This window comes from Saccopteryx leptura, chromosome 6 (genome assembly GCF_036850995.1).
Source record: "Saccopteryx leptura isolate mSacLep1 chromosome 6, mSacLep1_pri_phased_curated, whole genome shotgun sequence".
NCBI classification, from domain to species: Eukaryota; Metazoa; Chordata; class Mammalia; order Chiroptera; family Emballonuridae; genus Saccopteryx; species Saccopteryx leptura.
In genome coordinates this window covers 79467044-79487259 of record NC_089508.1, presented here as the reverse complement: position 1 = coordinate 79487259, position 20216 = coordinate 79467044, and the positions used below count along the sequence as shown (strand labels likewise).

The 20216-nt window shown below is 37.8% G+C and overlaps 1 protein-coding gene and 1 non-coding gene across 7 annotated transcripts in view; one reads left to right on the top strand and one right to left on the bottom strand.

Moving 5' to 3' along the window:
• Nucleotides 1-20216, bottom strand: part of INO80 (INO80 complex ATPase subunit) — a 174984-nt gene that overhangs the window by 109779 nt on the left and 44989 nt on the right. For 4 of the 6 annotated variants that reach the window (XM_066344251.1, XM_066344245.1, XM_066344248.1 and 1 more), the window contains exons 2-8: nucleotides 16417-16602; nucleotides 15668-15837; nucleotides 15510-15577; nucleotides 13333-13521; nucleotides 10057-10177; nucleotides 8369-8583; nucleotides 684-737 (exon numbers count right to left, since the gene is read on the bottom strand). In XM_066344251.1, the coding sequence (XP_066200348.1) occupies nucleotides 684-737; nucleotides 8369-8583; nucleotides 10057-10177; nucleotides 13333-13521; nucleotides 15510-15577; nucleotides 15668-15837; nucleotides 16417-16559 (960 nt within the window). In that variant the 5' untranslated portion in view covers nucleotides 16560-16602. The remainder of the gene's footprint in view (nucleotides 1-683; nucleotides 738-8368; nucleotides 8584-10056; nucleotides 10178-13332; nucleotides 13522-15509; nucleotides 15578-15667; nucleotides 15838-16416; nucleotides 16603-20216) is intronic. The other 2 variants (XM_066344246.1, XM_066344249.1) reach the window with 1 other exon arrangement.
• On the top strand, nucleotides 9524-9599 carry TRNAV-AAC (transfer RNA valine (anticodon AAC)). Its single transcript has one exon. It is a non-coding gene; the product is annotated as a tRNA-Val (tRNA).

Sequence of the window (20216 nt, the reverse complement as noted above, 5' to 3'; positions counted from 1 at the left end):
CAGTCCTCCTATGGCCACATCTCTTTCTTCCCTAGTCTGATTAACAACCCTATACAGTAGCATGATTCAGTCCCAGACCCCAAGGTAATATCAGGGATGAAAAATTTGTAGACATAATGCCTTAGAAGATGAAAAAAAAAGTATAATGATCTGAGATGTGCTGGGAAGTTACAAATTGTTATCACATATATTAATAATAATAACTATCAATGCTTATTATACACTAAGTACCATTCTAAGCTTAACATATATTAAGCTAATTTATTCTTCACAAAAAGTTTATGAAGTTATTATTATCATCAACATTTTACAGGGAAATACAACTACGAACACTACCTCATCTTAGCCTTACAACTCTCATAGGAAGCTGTGTTAATGCCTTCTCAGGGAAGGTATTATTAACACCATCTCTTAGATAAAAGAGACTGAGCACAGGAAGATTCCGTGGCCTACCCAAGGAATTGGAGTGGGTTATGATCTTACCAGAAAAAGTTCAATTACCAGAAATGTGAGTAAGAACATTTTATTTATAAAATAGATTGAGAACATGTAGAAACTCTCTTAGGTACTATTAGATTCATTCACAGTAGGTCACCAGAGATAGGAGCAGCAAGCATGGATCCAAAGAACAAGAACACATTCCAGCAAAATATAAAATGGAAAATATAAAACTACAATTTTACCTTTCGGCTATTGGTGAGAAACAGGTTACGAGCTGAAGCTTTCTGTTTGTTGGCCTAAAATATTTAAAAACAGTATTTCATTTAGAATTCCTTTTTGAGAAGAGATTATATACTAACACTATCTTTTATTCAACTTGAGGATTAAAAAATAAAGCATCAAGTGAAGCATATTCAAGATACATTACCGACTCAAGAACCACACATAAAACTACTAAAGAAGAACAACCTGGTGCTGTCACTACCCTAGAGTCCTCAGTATGTACACTTTTGGAGAGAATTTAAGTTTAAGGTTTGAAGTGGCCTAGGAAAATCTAATACCACACTCTAACCCTAGTATCATCCTGATTAAAATATATTGCTTTCCTAGGCCGATCTGCAAAGAAATTGAGATAGCAGGGCACTCAGATACAGAAATTATTAGAAGGTAAACTAGCCTCCCAGTTTGTGATTTTAGCCCCACCTCCAGTCAGGGCAAACCTGCTGCCACTATTACTCAATTTCTGCCACCACTTAAGCAACCTCTTCTACAACAAAAAATTCTGAGTCAGAACTAACAGAAGATGACTCAGCAACCCCAAGCTATTTTTTTTATGTCTTCCTCCTTCAGTTAAAAAAAAAATCTCAATAAAAAACCGAATTTCCCATGACGGTTCATTTGTCATGGGAGAAGAAACCGAAGAGGCAGAGCTGAGTGGCTCTCTATTAATGAGCTCTCCCTCTGATTCTGAAGAAACAATGGGTTCAAAGTTACAGAGGGCATGGAAACTGTTTCTATATATAATATTCCCAACTCACTGTCTTAAGGAATTTTTTTTTGTTTTCCAAGTTAGAGGAGGAGAGATAGAGAGACAGACTCCTGCATGCACCCCGACCAGGATCCAGCCAACAACCCTGTCTAGGGCCGATGTTCTGCCCATCTGGGGCCATGCTTGTAACTGAGCACCTAAGGTGGAGGAGCCATCCTCAGCACCTGGGGCTGATGCACTTGAATCAACTGAGCCATAGCTGTGGGAGATGAAAAGATAGAAAAAGAGAGAAGGGAGAGGGGAAAAGGGACAGGAAAAGGGACAGATAGTCGCTTCTCCTGAGTGCCCTGACCAGGAATTGAACATGGGGACATCCACGCACCAGATCAACACTCTACCACTGAGCCAACCGGCTAGGGCCTTGGTTAAGGAATTTTTAAGGCATTTTATCAAAACTTTCTCTTACTAATTCTTAAGCAGCTATTGTCACTTTAAAAACAAGAATCTCAAATATTTCCATTCAATTTCTTATCATAGAAAGGACATCATCTGAAGCCTCTACAGCAGATACAAAGCATGTTTCCTCATAACTTTTCTCAGCAATACTCATACATACTCTTTCCAGAATACTCATAAATTTCTAGAGGAAAAGTAGTAATTGTACAATAGAGAAAAACCACCATAACAAGGGATCAAAGCTAGTAACACCAATATGTGTCTCCTGATGTGATATACAGAGGACACGTCACTATCCTGGTAATCTCGCCAAAAATGCATAATTTAAATCTAAGCATGAGGTAACATCACACAAACCCAAACTCAGAGACATTCTACAAAATAACTGGCCTATACTCTTCAAAATTAACAATGTCATGAAAGATGAAATCTGAGAAACTGTTTAGACTAAAGGAGATTAGAGACTTGAAAACTAAATGCAACATGTAGTTCTAGACTGAATCTGTATCCTGGATTAAATCAGTAAAGAAAAAAAGCACTGTGGAGAATATTGTTGAAACAACTGATGAAATCTGAATATGGTCTGTGGATCACATCATTTTTATAGCTCCATTCTGGTTATATATGACAAGATGTCCTTTTTCATAGGAAACTCACAATGAATTATTAGGAGTGAGTTTAGTACAAAGTCTCAAACTTTCAAAATGGGGGAGAAAAAAGTATACATTTATTTATGTAAAAAAAGCAAATGAGACAAACAATTGCCATATATGAGTAAAGGGTATCTGGCAGTTCCTCGTTTTATTCTTGCCATATATTTTTTTAAACTTTTTGTTTTGAACTAATTTTAGACTTATAGAAAATTTGCAAAAAAATACTGCTCACAAAAATTAGGGGTATTTCAAAATGAATATGAAAGCGTGGACACTTTAGTACTTTCAGCCTTTTGTATAGTGCATTTTCACCAATGAAATTAAAGTTGGTTTTGCAACTCATTTGCATAATTGAACAACTTTGGTTGTTTGCTTTTCTAATGTTCTTGTTTAATAAAAACAAAATCAAATGCTTTTTTAATCACTTCATATTTATTTTGAAGTATCCCCCTGAGCAGTGTAGTACAGTTCCCTTACATCCCTTCACTTGCTTTCCCTAATTTTAGCACGTTATATAACCATAGTACAATATATTTTTTTAATAATTCTTTTATTTTTTACAATTTATTTTTTAAATATTTTATACATTTTTTTAGAGAGAGGAGACACAGAGAGAGAAAGAGACAGAGAGAGGAAAGAGATAGAAAGAACAGAGGGAGGAGCAGAAAGCATCAACTCTCATATGTGCCTTGACCAGGCAAGCCTGGGGTTTCGAAATGGCGACCTCAGTGTTCCAGGTCGATGCTTTTACCCACTGCGCCACCACAGATCAGGCAACCATAGCACAATTTTTTTTTTTTAAATTTTTTTTATTATTATTTTTTATTTTATTTATTCATTTTAGAGAGGAGAGAGAGAGAGGAGAGAGAGACAGAGAGAGAGAGAAGGGAGGGAGGAGCTGGAAGCATCAACTCCCATATGTGCCTTGACCAGGCAAGCCCAGGGTTTCGAACCGGCGACCTCAGCATTTCCAGATCGATGCTTTATCCACTGTGCCACCACAGGTCAGGCACCATAGTACAATTTTTAAGAAAGGAATTTAATAATGGTAAAATATTAACTAAACCACAAGTCTTATTTGAATGTCATCAATTTTTCCACTAATATCCTTTTACTGATCCATGATCCTATACAGGATCCCACATTGCATTTAGATGCTATTCTCCTTAGTATTTTCCGGTATCTAACATGTCCTCAATCTCTTTCATGTCTTTGACACTTCTGAAAGGCACCAACCAGTTATTCTTTAGAATGTCCCAAAATTTGTGGTTTTCTGGTATTTCCTCATGAATGAAATGACATTATGCATTTTGGCAGAACTCCACAGAATTTGATGTATTATTCTCAGCACATCACATCAAGGAGTTCATGATGTCAAAATTTATATTACTAGTGATGTTTACATTGATCACTTGGTTAAAGTGCATTCTGTCAGTTTTTACCATTTACATTTAGTTACTATCTTTCCCTTTGTACTACTATGTATGCTGAGACAGATGCTTTGAGTCTACGCAAGTGCTTTCTCCTTTAACTTTTGCTCTCTAATTTCAGCACTCATCAATGGATTCAGTCTGCAACAATTATTACTGCACAATGATTCTATATTGCATTCCTTCCTTCTATACTTATTCATTGGAATTCTACTGTAAAGAAGAGTTGTTCCTTCTACCTTATCTTTTTGTTTATTCATTTATTTATAACAGTATGAACTCAAAAATATTTCTTTATACTATGGGTTAAAATACAGAATTATATTTTGTTGCTCAAATAACTCTAACTTTGGTCATAAGTGGCTCCCTCAGTTCAGCTCCTGTGCTCTGACAACCCCTCCCCCCATCTTTTTTCAAGCCTTCCCTTACATTCTGGCACCACAGATGTTTAAGGCTTACTTTGTATTTTCCCTGCCAAGTTCTGGAATAAACTACTCCTCCAGGAACTAGGAGCACTAGTTCTTTTTCTTTCTTGATTGCTTCTTGTATGTGCCCGGAGCTGAGGCTCTAGCTGAGCGAGTGACCCCTTGCTCAAGTCAGATGAGCCAGCGCTCAAACTGGCAACCTCGGGGTTTCAAACCTGAGACCTTAGTTCTCAGATCAACACTTTATCCACTGCGCTGCCACCAGGCAGGTCCTAGTTCTTTTTACTAGAGGATATAAGGTGTTTAGAAGAAATCAAGGTCTAGATGCTAGGTGTATACATTGTTACTGGGGTGTCCACTGCTCCTAGGCCCTCTCAGCAAACAGTTAGAAAAAAAATAAATGCACACTAAATCCATGCATACATACGCATCTGTATTTCTGTATTTACTATATATATGTAGGGGAGCACACTGCGGTGTGTGGAGGATGTTATACTGAGTGGGACACATGAAAACCATGTAAACACAATAAATTTTAAAGGAAAAAAACATGAATTTATACTGATATCTCTGGTTCTAAACTTCACAAATTTCATTTTATCTTTCCTCTTCCCTTTTCCTTACTTATAATTTCTTTCTTCAACAGTGAGAAACAGGCTCTCATCTACAATATATTTATTTGTTCAATCCTAATATGTATATTATATATAAACTAGTTGTTGTTGTTTTTTTTTTTTAACTGAGAGGCGGGGAGGCAGAAAGACAGACTCCTACATACACCCTGATGAGGATCCACCCAGCAAGCCTCCTACTAGGGCGATGCTCTGCCCATCTGGGGCTGCTGCTTTGTTTCTCAGCAACCAAGCTATTTTTAGTGCCTGAGGTGAGGCCCTGGAGCCATGCTCAGCACCAGGGGCCAACTTTGCTCCAACCATTTGAGCCATAGCTGTGGGAAAGGGGAGGAAGAGAGAGGGAGAAGGGGAAGATGTGGAGAAGCAGATGGTCGTTTCTTCTATCTGCCCTAACCAGAAATCAAACCTGGGACTTCTATGTCAGGCTGACACTCTTACACTGAGCCAATCAGCCAGGTAAAGTAGTTTCAAAAGTGCTAAATCATTTGCCTGTGAGAAACACTTTTACTTTGTCAGCCATGGCATTTATGTAAAGCTCTTTTGTTCTTTAGCTTTACATATTCGGTCAAAATACTGTTCTCACTTGGGTGAGTTTTTTTTTATTTTAGAGAGAGAGAGAGAGAAATTTGTTGTTCCACTTATTTATGCATTCATCAGTTACTTCTTGTATGTGCCCTGACTAGGTAAGGGTCAAACCTGCAACCTTGGCATGATCAGGATAATGCTCTAACCAACTAAGCTACCTGGCCAGGGCTTAAGTGAGTCTTTTTATTACGAAGTCACTCAACTTGAGTGTTAATCATTTCTAATATAATTCAGTTCATTTGTTCCTGCTTTTATTCCTTTTATCTACATATACAACCAACCTCCATCTCCACCTTCATCTTGGTTGGTTTAACTTTTGTTTATTTTGGGGATATATATATCAGGACTATGTAAAACATTACTATGGTTCTAAAAATCAGCACTATACAAACAGATATACCCAAAGACTCCCTCCTGATCCCTGCTACCCTGTTCCTATTCCTTCCCTTTTTCTACCCTTTTCCCATCTCTTCCTATAAGGAACCAATCACTTTAGTTTCTGGTTTATCCTTCTTGAATTTATTTTGTACAAATGAGCATATACTTGTGCATTTTCTATATTCTCTTTTTCTTATATAAAAGGTAATTACTACTCTAAATTAGCCCTGGCCAGGTAGTTCAGTTGGTTAAGAGTGTCATCCCGATACATCAAGGTTACAGAATTGATCCTGGGCCAGGAAGCAACCGATAAATGCAAAACTAAGTGAATCAGCAAATCAATGGTTCCCTCTCCTTCTTTTTTTCTCCCCCTCTCTCTACCCCCCCCTTCCTCTCTATCTCTGAAATCAATGAATCAACCAATGAATGCATAAATAAATGGAATTGATGTTTTTTTCTCTTTTCCTCTTTCTCTAAAATCAATAAATTAAAATAAAAAAGGTAAATACTTGTGTTTTACTTTTTTGCACATAACAATATGAAATTCTTCATATTAGTTCAGAGAGGTTGTCTTTGTTCTTTTCACAGCAGCATAATAATCCACTGTGTAGATCATAATAATCCACTGTGTACCATTGTTTAATTCAAGCCCCATATATGGACATGTGGAATGTTTCTATAATGCTGCAATGAATAACCTTGTTTACATGTATTTTGTATTGTTGAAGGTTAAGCTTCAGGGTGGATTCCTAAAATGGAAGTGCTAGTTTGAAAGGTAAGTGCATATGTAGACTGCTAGGTACTGCCAACTTTCCTTCCAATTTGCAATCCTAGCTGCATTGCATGAGAGTGCCTATTTCCCTACAGCCTCCTTAACAGAATGTGTTCTCATATTTTTAAATTTGTGCCTGTGTAATAGATAACAAATGGTATATATATGTTATTTTAATTTGTATTACTCCAATTATGAGAGACTTGGAAAATTTTTACTATGTTTGAGGGTCATTTTTATATCTTTGTGAATTGTCTATTTATGTCATTTTCAATTTGTCTACTGAATTTGTGGTCCTTTGTCCCTAAAATTTTAAGTTATTTATATATTAGCAATAATTGCTCTTTGACATCTTTATTATATGTGGCTTAAGTGTCTGTCGCTGATAGCTTATTGGTTGCTTGCGTAACTGTACTAGCCAATGGGGTGAAGTTGCCACGGCTGAACGCAAATTGAGCGGGTCAGGGGGAAGGTGAACATTTGTTTGCATTGGCAATCATCTGTTTTACATAAAAACTACGTCTTAACATAATTTCTTTTAAGAATGCCTCCTAGAAAATACAGCACTGAAGAGGAGAGAAAAGGAGCTAAAGCTGCACAAAAACAGCTTTCTCGACAAAAAGAAACCACTGAGCAGAGAAAGACAAGGCTTGCTTCAGTCGCAGAGCAAATGCGTCGTTCTCGGCAAAATGAGACTGATGAGCATAGAGAAACAAGGCTTGCCTCAGACAAAAAAGCCTGTCTCGACAAAATGAGTCCCTTGAACAAAGGCAGGAGAGAAATGCAAAAAAACAACAGAGTAATGCTGACCGAAACGCAAAAAGGATTAAAACATATTTAAATCACCTTTATTTATTGAGCTAGCGGTGGCTCTTAAGAAATGTACCGCCAGTGGATTCCTTCATTGCACTCTACTTTAAGCAATTAAGCAAGTAGAAGGAGGAAACCCCGTGGGGCACCTAAGCAAAGGGGCGTCCTCGCCGCCTGCCCTGAGTAATTCAGTTTGAATTAGCAGACACCTTTGCACAAATCATTTTAATTACAATTTATAATATCTAGAACAGCGGTCATTTCATATGACCGCCGGGCTTTCTAGTGGTATATATACTGCAAATAACCTCTCCTAGCTTGCCAGTTGTCTTTCTTCATTCAAAATTCTGTGTAGTCAAATATATCAATATTTTCTTTTACTGTTTCTGAATGCTTAATCACAGTTAGAAACTCTTTTTCTAAGCAAAGGTTAAACAGGAATGCAATTGTTCTCTTCTAGTATTTGGATGGTTTCGTTCATTTTCTTACATGGCAATCCCTAATCAATTTGGACTGTAAGTGGGAGACAGATCTAATTTTATATTTTTCCACATGGCTACCGGAGTTTTCTCTCCATTTTTTTGGCCAAGAAGCATCACACAATTATGTGTCTTGTGAATTCTAATCAAGTTCTAGAAAAATAGTTAACTGAAGAGAGTACTTCTCAGCATTTTCTTCATTCCAGCAGATGAGTTTCCCTTCTGAAGAATGAAGGTATCTACCTCTCACAGCTCCTCTTTCAAAGGCAAGCAGAGAAAACACTCTCGCCATCAGCTATAACTGGAGGCACTCATTTACCTTTGGTAGTTCCTTTTTCACAATGCTGAGCCATACTTTCCTGCGACGAGCATTAAGCTGCTCAATGGATAAGTGCTTCTTCTTGATGCCAGGAGGAGGTGCATCATGAGAGAATTTTGCAAAGACTTTGGTCTGGTGGTGGTGGCGACGAGGGGATTCTTCAGAGGAAAGTTCTTCATCTCTTCGCCTTTTTTTCTTCACTTTTTTCAACTTGGCTGCAAAGGAAACAGACTCTCAGAAACCTGCATTTCTTCCCTTCCACAGGGGACAGCAATAAAACAACCTCATCACTTTTAAGAAAATTCAAGGTTCTTCCCTCATTCCACCTGAGGCTGACAATGTTTATCCCTTTATCTATTCAGGCCTATGAATATTCCAAGAGGAAGATCTCACTGCCTTGGAAGGAATATTGGATACTCCCTCTGTTTACATGACAGAGAATACATAAAACCTAGAAACTGAATTTCTTTTTAATTCAACAACAGGAAATAAAGTTTATAAAGTATAATGGGCTCAAATAATGGTCAAAAGGAAGGCAACATTTCTACTTGGTGGCAGTGTAAGGTAACTATAAAGAGAAATAACAAAAGAAAAAATGTATTAATATGACGCTAACCTGTGAGGAGAAAATTACACATGGAACAAAAACTTAATTGGAGAAGGAGGATGTAAAGGATGAGGAAAGAGAGATAAACAAGGAGGTGTGGGGAAAGAAGGGAAGAAGGCTGAAAAGAGTCTGAGTTCATACCTTCAAGGGAATAAAATCAACCTTGTACAGCTAGTTTAACTTTCCCTTCCTATTTCCTTCCTGATTTCCAGCAGCTTAAAGCTCAGTAAGACAGGAAAGGACACTTCCTGGCAAACATGCAAAGAATACTACAGAAAATTATCAGGTCATGTCTTTTAAATCACCACATATAGCAACAATTATAACTTATTCCCAACACTTCAGGTTTCTCTTCAGATTTCTCTGTGCATAACCAACTTCTTCCACTCCCAGAGCATTTTCGACATTTGAAGAGTAAATAGGAAAAAAAAGAAATAAACTAATTGAAATAAACTAGAAATCCATAGTTCTTATGTCTTCATAATTCCAGAAAAGATCATAAACCAAATATGAAATAAGGTTAATAATACTTAAAACTAAATAGATAGGCCCTGGCTGGTTGGCTCAGTGGTAGAGCGTCGGCCTAACGTGCAGGAGTCCCGGGTTCGATTCCCGGCCAGGGCACACAGGAGAAGCGTCCATCTGCTTCTCCACCCCTCCCCCTCTCCTTCCTCTCTGTCTCTCTCTTCCCCTCCCGCAGCCAAGGCTCCAATGGAGCAGAGTTGGCCCCAGGCACTGAGGATGGCTCTCTGGCCTCTGCCTCAGGTGCTAGAATGGCTCTGGTTGCAACAGAGCAACGGCCCAGATGGGCGGAGCCTCGCCCCCTGGTGGGCATGCCGGGTGGATCCCGGTCAGGCGCATGCGGGAAATCTGCCTGCCTCCCCATTTCCAACTTCAGAAAAATACAAAAAAAACCCCAAAAAACAAAAATACAAACAAAAAAAAATTAATTAGATAGGGGAGACTAGTGTTTTTCAGATAAAGTAAATGGATTATGTTTGAAGTCCAAATGTATCAGGAGGCCATACAAAATCCTGGAACTAAGAATGAGTAAATGTGGAAGGCAGGTCAATATGCTCACCTTTAAGTTTTTTTTCCTCCTTAAATTTCTTTTTTTTGGGTCCAAGAAGGTGACGTTGTTGCTCATAGAAAGGGTCATACGTGGAGAGCAGGCCTGCGCTGTAGTACTGGTACTGCTGCAACTGAAGCAGGCAAAGACAGTGATCCTTATAAGGCCTGTGTTCTATAGCCCAGTCTTCCAATCATCTTTACTACAAAAAGCTCAGCCGGAGAAAAACCATAGCTCCTAAATACTTCCCATAAAGAGACCAATAAAGATTAAGTTCATCAAAGTGAATTATTTCCTAAACTTCAAAACAAAATGGATTCATCAGCTATGCACATGGCAAATTGTTGGAAATTAAGAAAGAAAACTCTCATGCTTCTGAATCTCCACCAGAGTATTTACTTCATCTTAACACACCAGGAGTGGAGCAAAAAGAGGTTTACAGTTGTTCATTTGGAAAATGATACAATAATAATAAATAATACTACAAGAATAAACTCTGTATTTCACTTACAACTATAAATCTACTTTTGCCCCACTCTGTATTTGAGATGCAATTCATCGCAGAAAGATCTCCTTTTGGAATTCATCAACAAGATATAAATCATATTTCTGTTACCAACAGGTCCTCAGATTCTCCAAGATTTCTGATGCCTGTTGTTATAGTCTTACATTTGGTTCAAATGGTTACCAGGCATCCCAACTCTTCAATCTTTCAAGTCTTCTCTCTTCATCTCCCACTAAGGGAGTCTGACAGTATTATGAATAGTGCCTATAATTGCCAGAATTATAACATATGAATAATCTATTTTTTTTCTTTCCTGGGAGTAGTTAATCCTTTTAAACATTCCATTCAAATTGATGCCCAATTCTCACATTAATTCCATCACATTTATTACTAATGAGTAAATATGAGTATAAATTAAAATTAGGTCATCTACTATCAAATCTCTTTTCCTGAATTATAGCCAAATGAGTTGTTCAAGGACTGAAATTAGGAAAGAAGAGTTACATCAAGAACTCTTACAAGGTTCTCTGCCAAAGGTCAAAATTAAATGAGCATTCATCATGCTGTATACTTAAAATCTGTGGCCTTTCCCATATGTACATTTTTACTTCAATTAAAAAAAAAAGCCTTGGCTGGTAGCTTAGTCGGTTAAGTGTCATCCCAAAACAACAAGGTTGCAAGTTCGATCAACGGTCAGAGCACACAAGGGAAGCAACCAAAGAATGCACAACTGAGTGAACAACAAATGAAAGCTTCCCGTCCCCCCCCCTTTCTCTTCTTTACGCTGTCTCTCTAAAAATCAATAAAAAAATTAAGCCCTGGCCAGGCAGTTCAGTTGGTTGGAGTGTTGTCCTGGAGCACGAGAGTTGCCGGTTCAATTCCCCAGTCAGGGCACATACAAGAGCAACTTGATGTTCCTGTCTTTCCCCCTGCCTCTCTCAAAAAAAAAAAAAAAAAATTATTTTTTTCGAGCATCGAATGCTTTAGCACTGTACCTTAAGAAGAAACTCTTTGTCTTAAAACAGTCAGATATCTTATTTTTATCACTTCTATAGGCTTACAACCTTTAGCATATTATTCAAAGCTTCCTGAACGCACTCTGAACCTTAACAAATTGCTGGGAAGTTTTTAGATTTTCAAATATGCTATATTGCTCATTATGTACAAAGTGCTACACTTCTGTCAAAAATCAAAAGTCTTTGCCTGACCAGGTGGTGGCGCAGTGGATAGAGCATCGGACTGGGATGCGGAAGGATGCAGGTTTGAGACCCCGAGGTTGCCAGCTTGAGCGCGGGCTCATCTGGCTTGAGGAAAAAAAAAAAAAAAAGCTCACCAGCTTGGACCCAAGGTCGCTGGCTCGAGCAAGGGGTTACTTGGTCTGCTGAAGGCCTGTGGTCAAGGCACATATGGAAATTGATGCTTCCCGTTCCTCCTACCCTTCTCACTCTCTCTCTCTCTGTGTCTCCCTCTCTCTCGCTCTCCTTACCCCAAAATTTAAAAAAAAAGTTTTAAAAAAGTTTTTAAAAAGAATCAGAAGGTTTTGGTAATAGCATTCAAATAACTGCCATTTAAAACTATCATCAATCTAATATTAGTGTGTGAAGAAAGGGAGTTTTTTTCAAGGCAGAATACTTCGAAAGAACAACCATATTTAAAAGAAAAAGCCCACTAAATTTAAAATAGTGTGGCCACTTTAGAGAATAGTCTATAGTTCCTTACAACGGTAAGCATAAAATTACTTTATGACCCAGTGACTCCTCTCCTACATATATACTCAAGAGAAATGAAAATGTTCACACCAAAAACTTGAAATTAAATCTTCATGGCAGCATTATTCGTAATAGCCAAAAGTGGAAGCAACTCACTATTCATATATAAGACTCATAAAAGCCAAAATGTATAAACAATCCAATTAGTTCATCATCTCATGCATGGATAAATAAAATGTGGTATGCCCATACAATGGAATGTTATTTGGCAATAAAAAGAAGCAAAGTACTGATATATGCTACAATATAAGTGAACCTTAAAAACACTGTGCTAAGTGAGAGAAGCTGATACAAAGGACATAGTTTTCCATTTGTAGGAACTATTTAGAATAGTTTATTTATAGAGACAAGTGGTGAACTGATGACTGCCTAGAGCTAAAATAAAAGGAGAATGGGGACTACAGCTAAGGAAAGTAGAGTTTCTTTTTAGAGAAAATAATCTGAATTAGATAGTGATAACAGTTAAACAACTCTATAAGCCTGATCAGGAGGTAGCACAGTGGATAGAGCGTCAGACTGGGATGCGGAGGATCCAGGTTCGAGACCCCAAGGTCCCCAGCTTGAGCGTTGGCTCATCTGGTTTGGGCAAAGCTCACCAGCTTGGACCCAGGGTCACTGGCTCGAACAAGGGGTTATTTGGTCTACTGAAGGCCCACGGTCAAGGCATATATGAGAAAGCAATCAATGAACAACTAAGGTGTCACAATGAAAAATTGATGATTGATGCTTCTCATCTCTCTCCATTCCTGTCTGTCTGTTCCTATCTATCCTTCTCTCTGACACTCTCTGTATCTCTAAAAAATAAAAAAATTTAAAAACTCTATGAATATACTAAAAACCAATGAACTGTGTACATTAGAAGGCTGAAATTATTTTGGAATGTGAAATATATATTAATAAAGCTGTCATTCACCACCATCTAAATATAAAGTTAAAATAATGTATCTTCAATGAATGTAACTCAAGGAATAAATACCCAGCATGAAGATCTGAGGAGGCTCCAGAAATTCTTACCTCCTTGTCTTTACTGTACTTATTCTGGTGAAGTTTCTTATATTTGTGCAGCCGCAACATGTTATGAAGTTCTTCTCTACTGAGATTGAGCTCTTCTTCCTCTTCTTCTTCTTCTTCTTCCTCCTCTTCTTCATCATTGTCTTCACTCTGAGACTCTGCCTCACTGGACTCATCACTTAGCAGAATGCTCTGAAAAAGGGAGGAAATGGAAATGGAACTTCTGCTATGAAGCAATTCCTTTTATAATACAAGCTTTTTTTCCCAGATCCCAAAATAATCACAAAAAAAGCTGGAGGACAGTCACTCCAATTTCCCTAATACTATTCTTTGCCAATTCAACTGAAAAACAACATGATACCAATTAACCCCAGTGGACACAAATTAAAGAGCACTAAAACATGAAAAATACTATAAACATCAACAAAGCTAGATTTTACTAAGGAATTACCCTATACATAAGATAGTTTAAATGTCAAATACCAAAGCAAAAAAAAAAAAAAAAAAAACCTATACAAAAGAACTACCTATATGATATAAAGAAATGTAGAAAGTGAGATGTGATGGCCAATAAAGAAACAATCCCCAAATCCACTGATGAATGAATAATGTGTTATTATACAGATAATGAAATATTATTCATCGATAAAAGGGAATAAAGTACTAATATAAGCCACAACATGAATGAACTTTGAAAACATTATGCTAAGTGAAAAAAAACAGACACAAAAGGCAACATATTTACATGATTCCATGTATAGGAAATGTCCAGAATAGGCAAAATCGTAGAGACAGAAAACAGATTAGTGTTGGTGTAGAGAATGTAGAATTACTGCTAATGTGTACAAGCTTTCTTTCTTTCATAAGTGTTTCTGATGAAAATGTCCTGGAATTAGAAAGTAGTGATGGATGCACAAAACTTTATAAATATACTAGAAATTACTAAATCATACCCTTTAAAAAAGTAGATTTTATGGAATTACACCTCAATTTTTAAATGTGATGGCTAAGCAAAGTTTTCTGCATTCCCAAGAACTTAAAGTCTCATATGAAGCAAATCGGGTCTTTTACACATAAGTTTTATAAAGGGCCTAGTGACAATAATAAAAGAATATCTTTAAGTTACTTTGCACTCTTCACAAGAGAATTATGAAACAGAGAAATAATTAATTTCAACAGAAGAAATGTTATCCTTAACTCAGTTTGGCCAATTATAGTAATCTTCTAAGAGGGTTAACCAGATGGTGCCACTCCCTTGTTTATAAAGACTTCAATGGCTTACCAATGTAACTAGAGTAAAAAACAAATTCCTTCACATGGTTTACAAAGGCCCTAAAAGATCAGGCTCTCTAACCTCATCTTCTACCATGTCCTCATTCCCTCTCCTCTAGCCATTGCAGCCTTCTTTCTCCCCCAAACATGTTGAGTTGCTTCCTTTCTCAGAAATTCTGCAGTCATTTCTTCTGACTGAAATGCTCACATCTTAAACCTTCACATAGTTCTGTCTGATCATTCAGACATCCGTTGAAATGTTACTTATTTTTATTGATTTTTTTTTTAAGATTGGGGGGGGAGAGAGAGCGAGAGAGAGAGAAGGGGGAGAGGCAGGAAGCATCAACTCATAGTAGTTGCTTCCCATATGTGCCTTGACCAGGAAAGCCCAGTGTTTCAAACCAGCAACCTCAGCATTCCAGGTCAACGCTTTATCCACTGCGCCACCCCAGGTCAAGCAAAATGTTACTTCTTTAAAGCCATATTTATTTTTTTACAGGATTACTTACTCCTCCCTCCAGTAGCATGTAAGCTCCACAGGGCAGGAATCCTGTCTATGTGCAACAGGATCTGGATCATAGGATGCGCTCAATCAACATGTAGTGAATGAATCAACTACTCAAGGTCTGATGAAAAGTAGATTAAATATCTCGAGCCATTGACGGCAGGATCTAATATATACTTGTACTCCCTTGATTCACAGTGCTTCGTATTCAACAATGTTTACTAACATGAACTTCATTGAGTTCTACAGATTCTTCTCTGTAATCTTTGCAAAAAACCACATTCAGAATAAAAGACTCATGTCTACAAAAATCTCTGCCACTGTACCAGAATGCATCAATCTATTTCCCTTTTACTTGTAGTTAGTAGGTTACTGGAATTCTAAACAATCTGTCTTCTCTTACCTTTAGCCACTTCCTGCTTTTCTTCAACTTAGAGAAGTTATATAAATTCCCTTTGTCAGATTTTGATTCTGTGTAAAGAAACATAAAGAATAATAAAATAAAAGGATGACTGCCTCAAAAGAACTGATAGTTCAAGAGGGATCTCGCACCACACTGACCTGACTGTAGAACTCCATTTAGTGAGTAGGTGTTTAACATTCCAGAACTGCTTGCTCCAGAAGTTTCACCAAGCAATGAATTTGGAGGTTCTTCTTTAACTTGTATTAAGGGATCCCCAGACTGAGGCAATAAGGGATTATTATCATCCAGTCCATCTTCACTTTCATCACTATAAATTGAAGCATAGTAAATCCACAATCAGAGCTAACCCAGCAAAATAATATTTAGAGGTCTAAACATTTTTTTTTTCAGAGACAGAGAGAGAGTCAGAGAGAGGGATGGATAGGGACAAACAGGAACAGAGAGAGATGAGAAGCATCAATCATTAGTTTTTCGTTGCAACACCTTAGTTGTTCATTGATTTCTCATATGTGCCTTGACCGTGGGGCTACAGCAGACAGAGTAACCCCCTTGCTCAAGCCAGCGACCTTGGGTCCCAGCTGGTGAGCTTTGCTCAAACCAGATGAGCCCACGCTCAAGCTGGCAACCTCAGCAGGGTCTCGAACCTGGGTCCTCCACATCCCAGTTCGACGCTCTACCCACTGCGCCATCACCTGGTTAGGCTAGACTAAACATTTTATAGAAGAAATTGATCCTTTAAATAAGTTCACCATGTTTTATTTGAAAAAAAAAAAAAAGAATATCAAACATGCTAAAAACCATAAAGTATTTTAACCCTAAAATCTACAGCAACAACGGGAATCAGGAATACAGCTGAACTTCATAGTGGGAAGATGGACTAGCACACCTAGATATATTCCTGTTGAAGATGGCTGATGTTTGTCGCAGGAAATGGTCCAACCGGAGGGCCCTCTCCAGGTACTGAAGATAGAGGGGCTTTGCCAGCTCAGTGCAGCCGCCATCGTCCCCGGCACCCAACTCCGAGGCCATAGAACAAATCTGTCTTCATGCACAAGGGTCTCCGACTGCTCGGCTGTAGAATAGAAATCAGTAGTGAAAGATGAAATACTATTATTCTCCCTTTACCTAGCCTCCTTGTTACCAATGTGAAATGAAATCAGACCTTGTCTGCAGAAAGATCACTATAAAGCTCACAACAGGCACTGCTTTCTAATGCAGAGGCAGAAGTTAAAAGGATGAGAACATCAAAATTACAAAAAAACTGTCATAAGTTGCAATGGAAATTCATAATACACTTTTTTGAAACAATACCTTAAAATGTCTACCTATTTCTCTTTTGCCCTACAATTTACAATTACTCACATTAATCCAAATAAAAACCACAAGCTAGCTCATTGCTGTACAACTCATAGAAAAGCATTACCACATTGTTCTTGGCATCACCTTCAAAACAGCTGCTCCCTTTTTTCATTTTGTATTTACATTTGTACATATGTGGGAGGTATTCCATTCACAAGGGATATTGGCAGAGTATTTTACAATTCCTTGTAAACATGCCATAAAGTATAAGATTTAGATATGATTTAGAACCCTGGCCGGATAGCTTGGCTGGTTGGGGTGTCATCCAAAGTGCAGAGGTTGCCGACTAGATCCCTAGTTAGGGCATATACAGGAACAGACTGATGTTCCTGTCTCTGTCTCTCCCTTCCTCTCTTTAAAAGCAATAATATAAACATTAAAAAAAATGATTTAGAAAAATGGAGCAAAAAGAATAAAAGTGAGAATGAGAAACATAGGTAGAGTCTGAGAGTTCTCTTTGCTACTTTAAGTTGTTAAAGACAATGTTAGAGTCAGAATATCTACACTAGAGAAACAATAAATCAACTTTCCAACTTCCATGTAATATATTCTGCCTTATACCATTTTATCAAAAAATTAAGGTTAAGTCAGGATTAACACAGAGTAATTAGACTTCCATCTGACCAATAAATGGTAAATGTTTCAAAACTTCATAAGCTAACAAACTAAAATATAAGCTTTAAAGGAACCTACACTTTTACCTTGAGTAATCTCCTTTTTATTATATTTCTTTTAAACTTCCTAATATTATCTTTCTACTTACAGCAGTGGTTCTCAACCTGTGGGTCGCGACCCCGACGGGGTCGAACGACCAAAACACAGGGGTCGCCTAAATAAAATATGTATTTCCGATGGCTTTAGGCGACCCCTGTGTTTGGTTGTTCGACACCCCCGCCGGGGTTGCGACCCACAGGTTGAGAACCGCTGACTTACAGGAATGTTAGAAATCTCCCCAAACTGATCTACAGATTCAACACCATCCCCACCAATTTCTCAGCTGCTTTTTTTTCAGAAATTGACAAGCTGATTATTATAATTTATATGGAAACACAAAGAAACCAGACTAGTTAAAAGAATTTTTAAAAAGAATAAGTTGGGCTTGACCAGGAAGTGGTTCAGTGGACAAAGCATTGGCCAGGGACGCTGAAGACCCAGGTTCAAAACCCTGAGATCACTGGCTTGAGCATGAGTTCATCCGGCTTGAGCACAGGCTCACCAGCTCAAGTGTGGGATTGCCAGCTTGAGTGTGGATCTTAGACATGATCCCATGGTCGCTGGCTTGAGCCCAAAGGTCGCTAGCTTGAAGCCCAAGCCTGCTGGCTTGAGCCCAAATGGCTCGGCTAGAACACCCCTGTGTCAAGGCACACATGAGAAAGCAATCAGTGAACAACTAAGGTGCCGCAACTACGAGTTGATGTTTCTCATTTCTCTCCCTTCCTGTCTGTCTGTCTGTCTCTCTCTCTCTCTCTCGCAGCACACTAAAAAAGAAAAAAGAATAAGGATGGACAACGTACACTTCCTGATTTTAAAACATATTTTAAAGCCACAGTAATCAGGACAGTGTGGTACTGGAATAAGAATAACAGCATAAACTAATAGAACATACCTAAGAATCCAGAAATAAACCCTTACATAATGTCAATTATTTTTTTAATTCTAAAATAATTTCATTTGTAATTAAAATTTTCTTCAATTACAGTTGATATTCAATATTATACTAGTTTCAGGTGTACAGCATGCTGGTTAGACATTTAAATAACTTATAAAGTAATCCCACCATAAATCTAATACTCACCTGATACCATACAGAATTATTACAATATACATCCCCATCACTTTCGTTTTTTAATTTAGTGAGAGAGACACAGACAGACAGGAAGGGAGAGAGATGAGAAGCATCAACATGTAGTTATGGCATCTTAATTAGTTGTTCATTGATTGCTTTCACGGGGTGGGGGAGCTCCAGCCAAGCCAGTGACCCCTTGCTCAAGCCAGTAACCTTAGGCTTCAAGCCAGGGACCATGGTGTCATGTCTATGATCCCACACTCAAGCTGTTCACTTTTTCAACCAGCTCTCCAAACCTCCTTCTATCTAGCAACCATCAGTTTATTCTCTGTATCTATGAGTTTGTTCTGATTTTGTTTGTTCATTTGTTTTTTAGATCCTACAGATAAGTGAAATCACATGGTATTTGTTTATCTGGCTTATTTTAATTAGCATAACATCTTCTAGGTTCATCTACATTGTCATAAATGGTAAAAGATTTCATTCTTTTTTATGGCAGAATAATTTTTCATTATATATGTACCACCTCTTCTTTATCTAATCATCTATCAATGGACACTGGATTGCTTTCATATCTTGGCTATTATAAAGACTGCTGCAATGAACATAGGGATACATATATCTTTTCAAATTAGTGTTTTGGATTTCTTCAAATAAATACCCAGAAGTAGGACTGCTGGGTCATACGGTAGTTCGAATTTAAAATTTTTGAAGAACCTCCAAACTGTTTTTTGCAGGGGCTGCTCCAATTTGCAATCTTAACAACAGTGCATGAAAGTTCCCTTCCTCACCAACAACTGTTGTCACTTGTTTGTTGATTTATTGATGATAGTCATTCTTTCCAGGTGTGAGGTGGTATCTCACTGGTTTTAATTAGCACTTCTCTGATTTTTAGTGACATGAGCATCTTTTCATGTTGAATGACCATCTGATTGTCTTCCATGGAGAAATGTCTACTCAAGCCCTCTGACAATTTTTAAATCAGATTTTTTTTTAGTTGTGTTGTAGGAATTCTTTATATATTTTGGATATTAACCCCTTATCAGATGTATCATGGCAAATATATGCTCCCATTCAGTAGGATGTCTTTGTTTTGTCATTTTCCTTTTCTGTGCAAAAACTCTTTAGTTTGATGTAGTCTCACTTATTTACCTTTTCTTTTGTATTCCTTGCCTGCAGAGACATAGTCAAAAGAATATTACTAAAAGCGATGTCAAGAAGTTGGCTGCCTGTTTTCTTCTAGAAGTTTTATGGTTTCAGACCTTATATTTAAGTTTTTAATTCATTAAAAAAAGAAAAAAAGAAAGTACCCCTCCCAAGTTTTTCTTTTTTTAATGATTTTATTTGTTGATTTTAGGGAGGGGAGAGAGAGAGAGAGAGAGAGAGAGAGAGAGAGAGAGAGAGAGAAAGGCAATGGGGGGAGGGAGAAGCGAGAAGCATCAACTCATAGTTGTTTTTGGTATGCCCCTTAAAACAAGCCCAGGGCTTCAAACTGGTGACCTCAGCATTCCAGGTTGATGCTCTATCCACTGCACCACGCA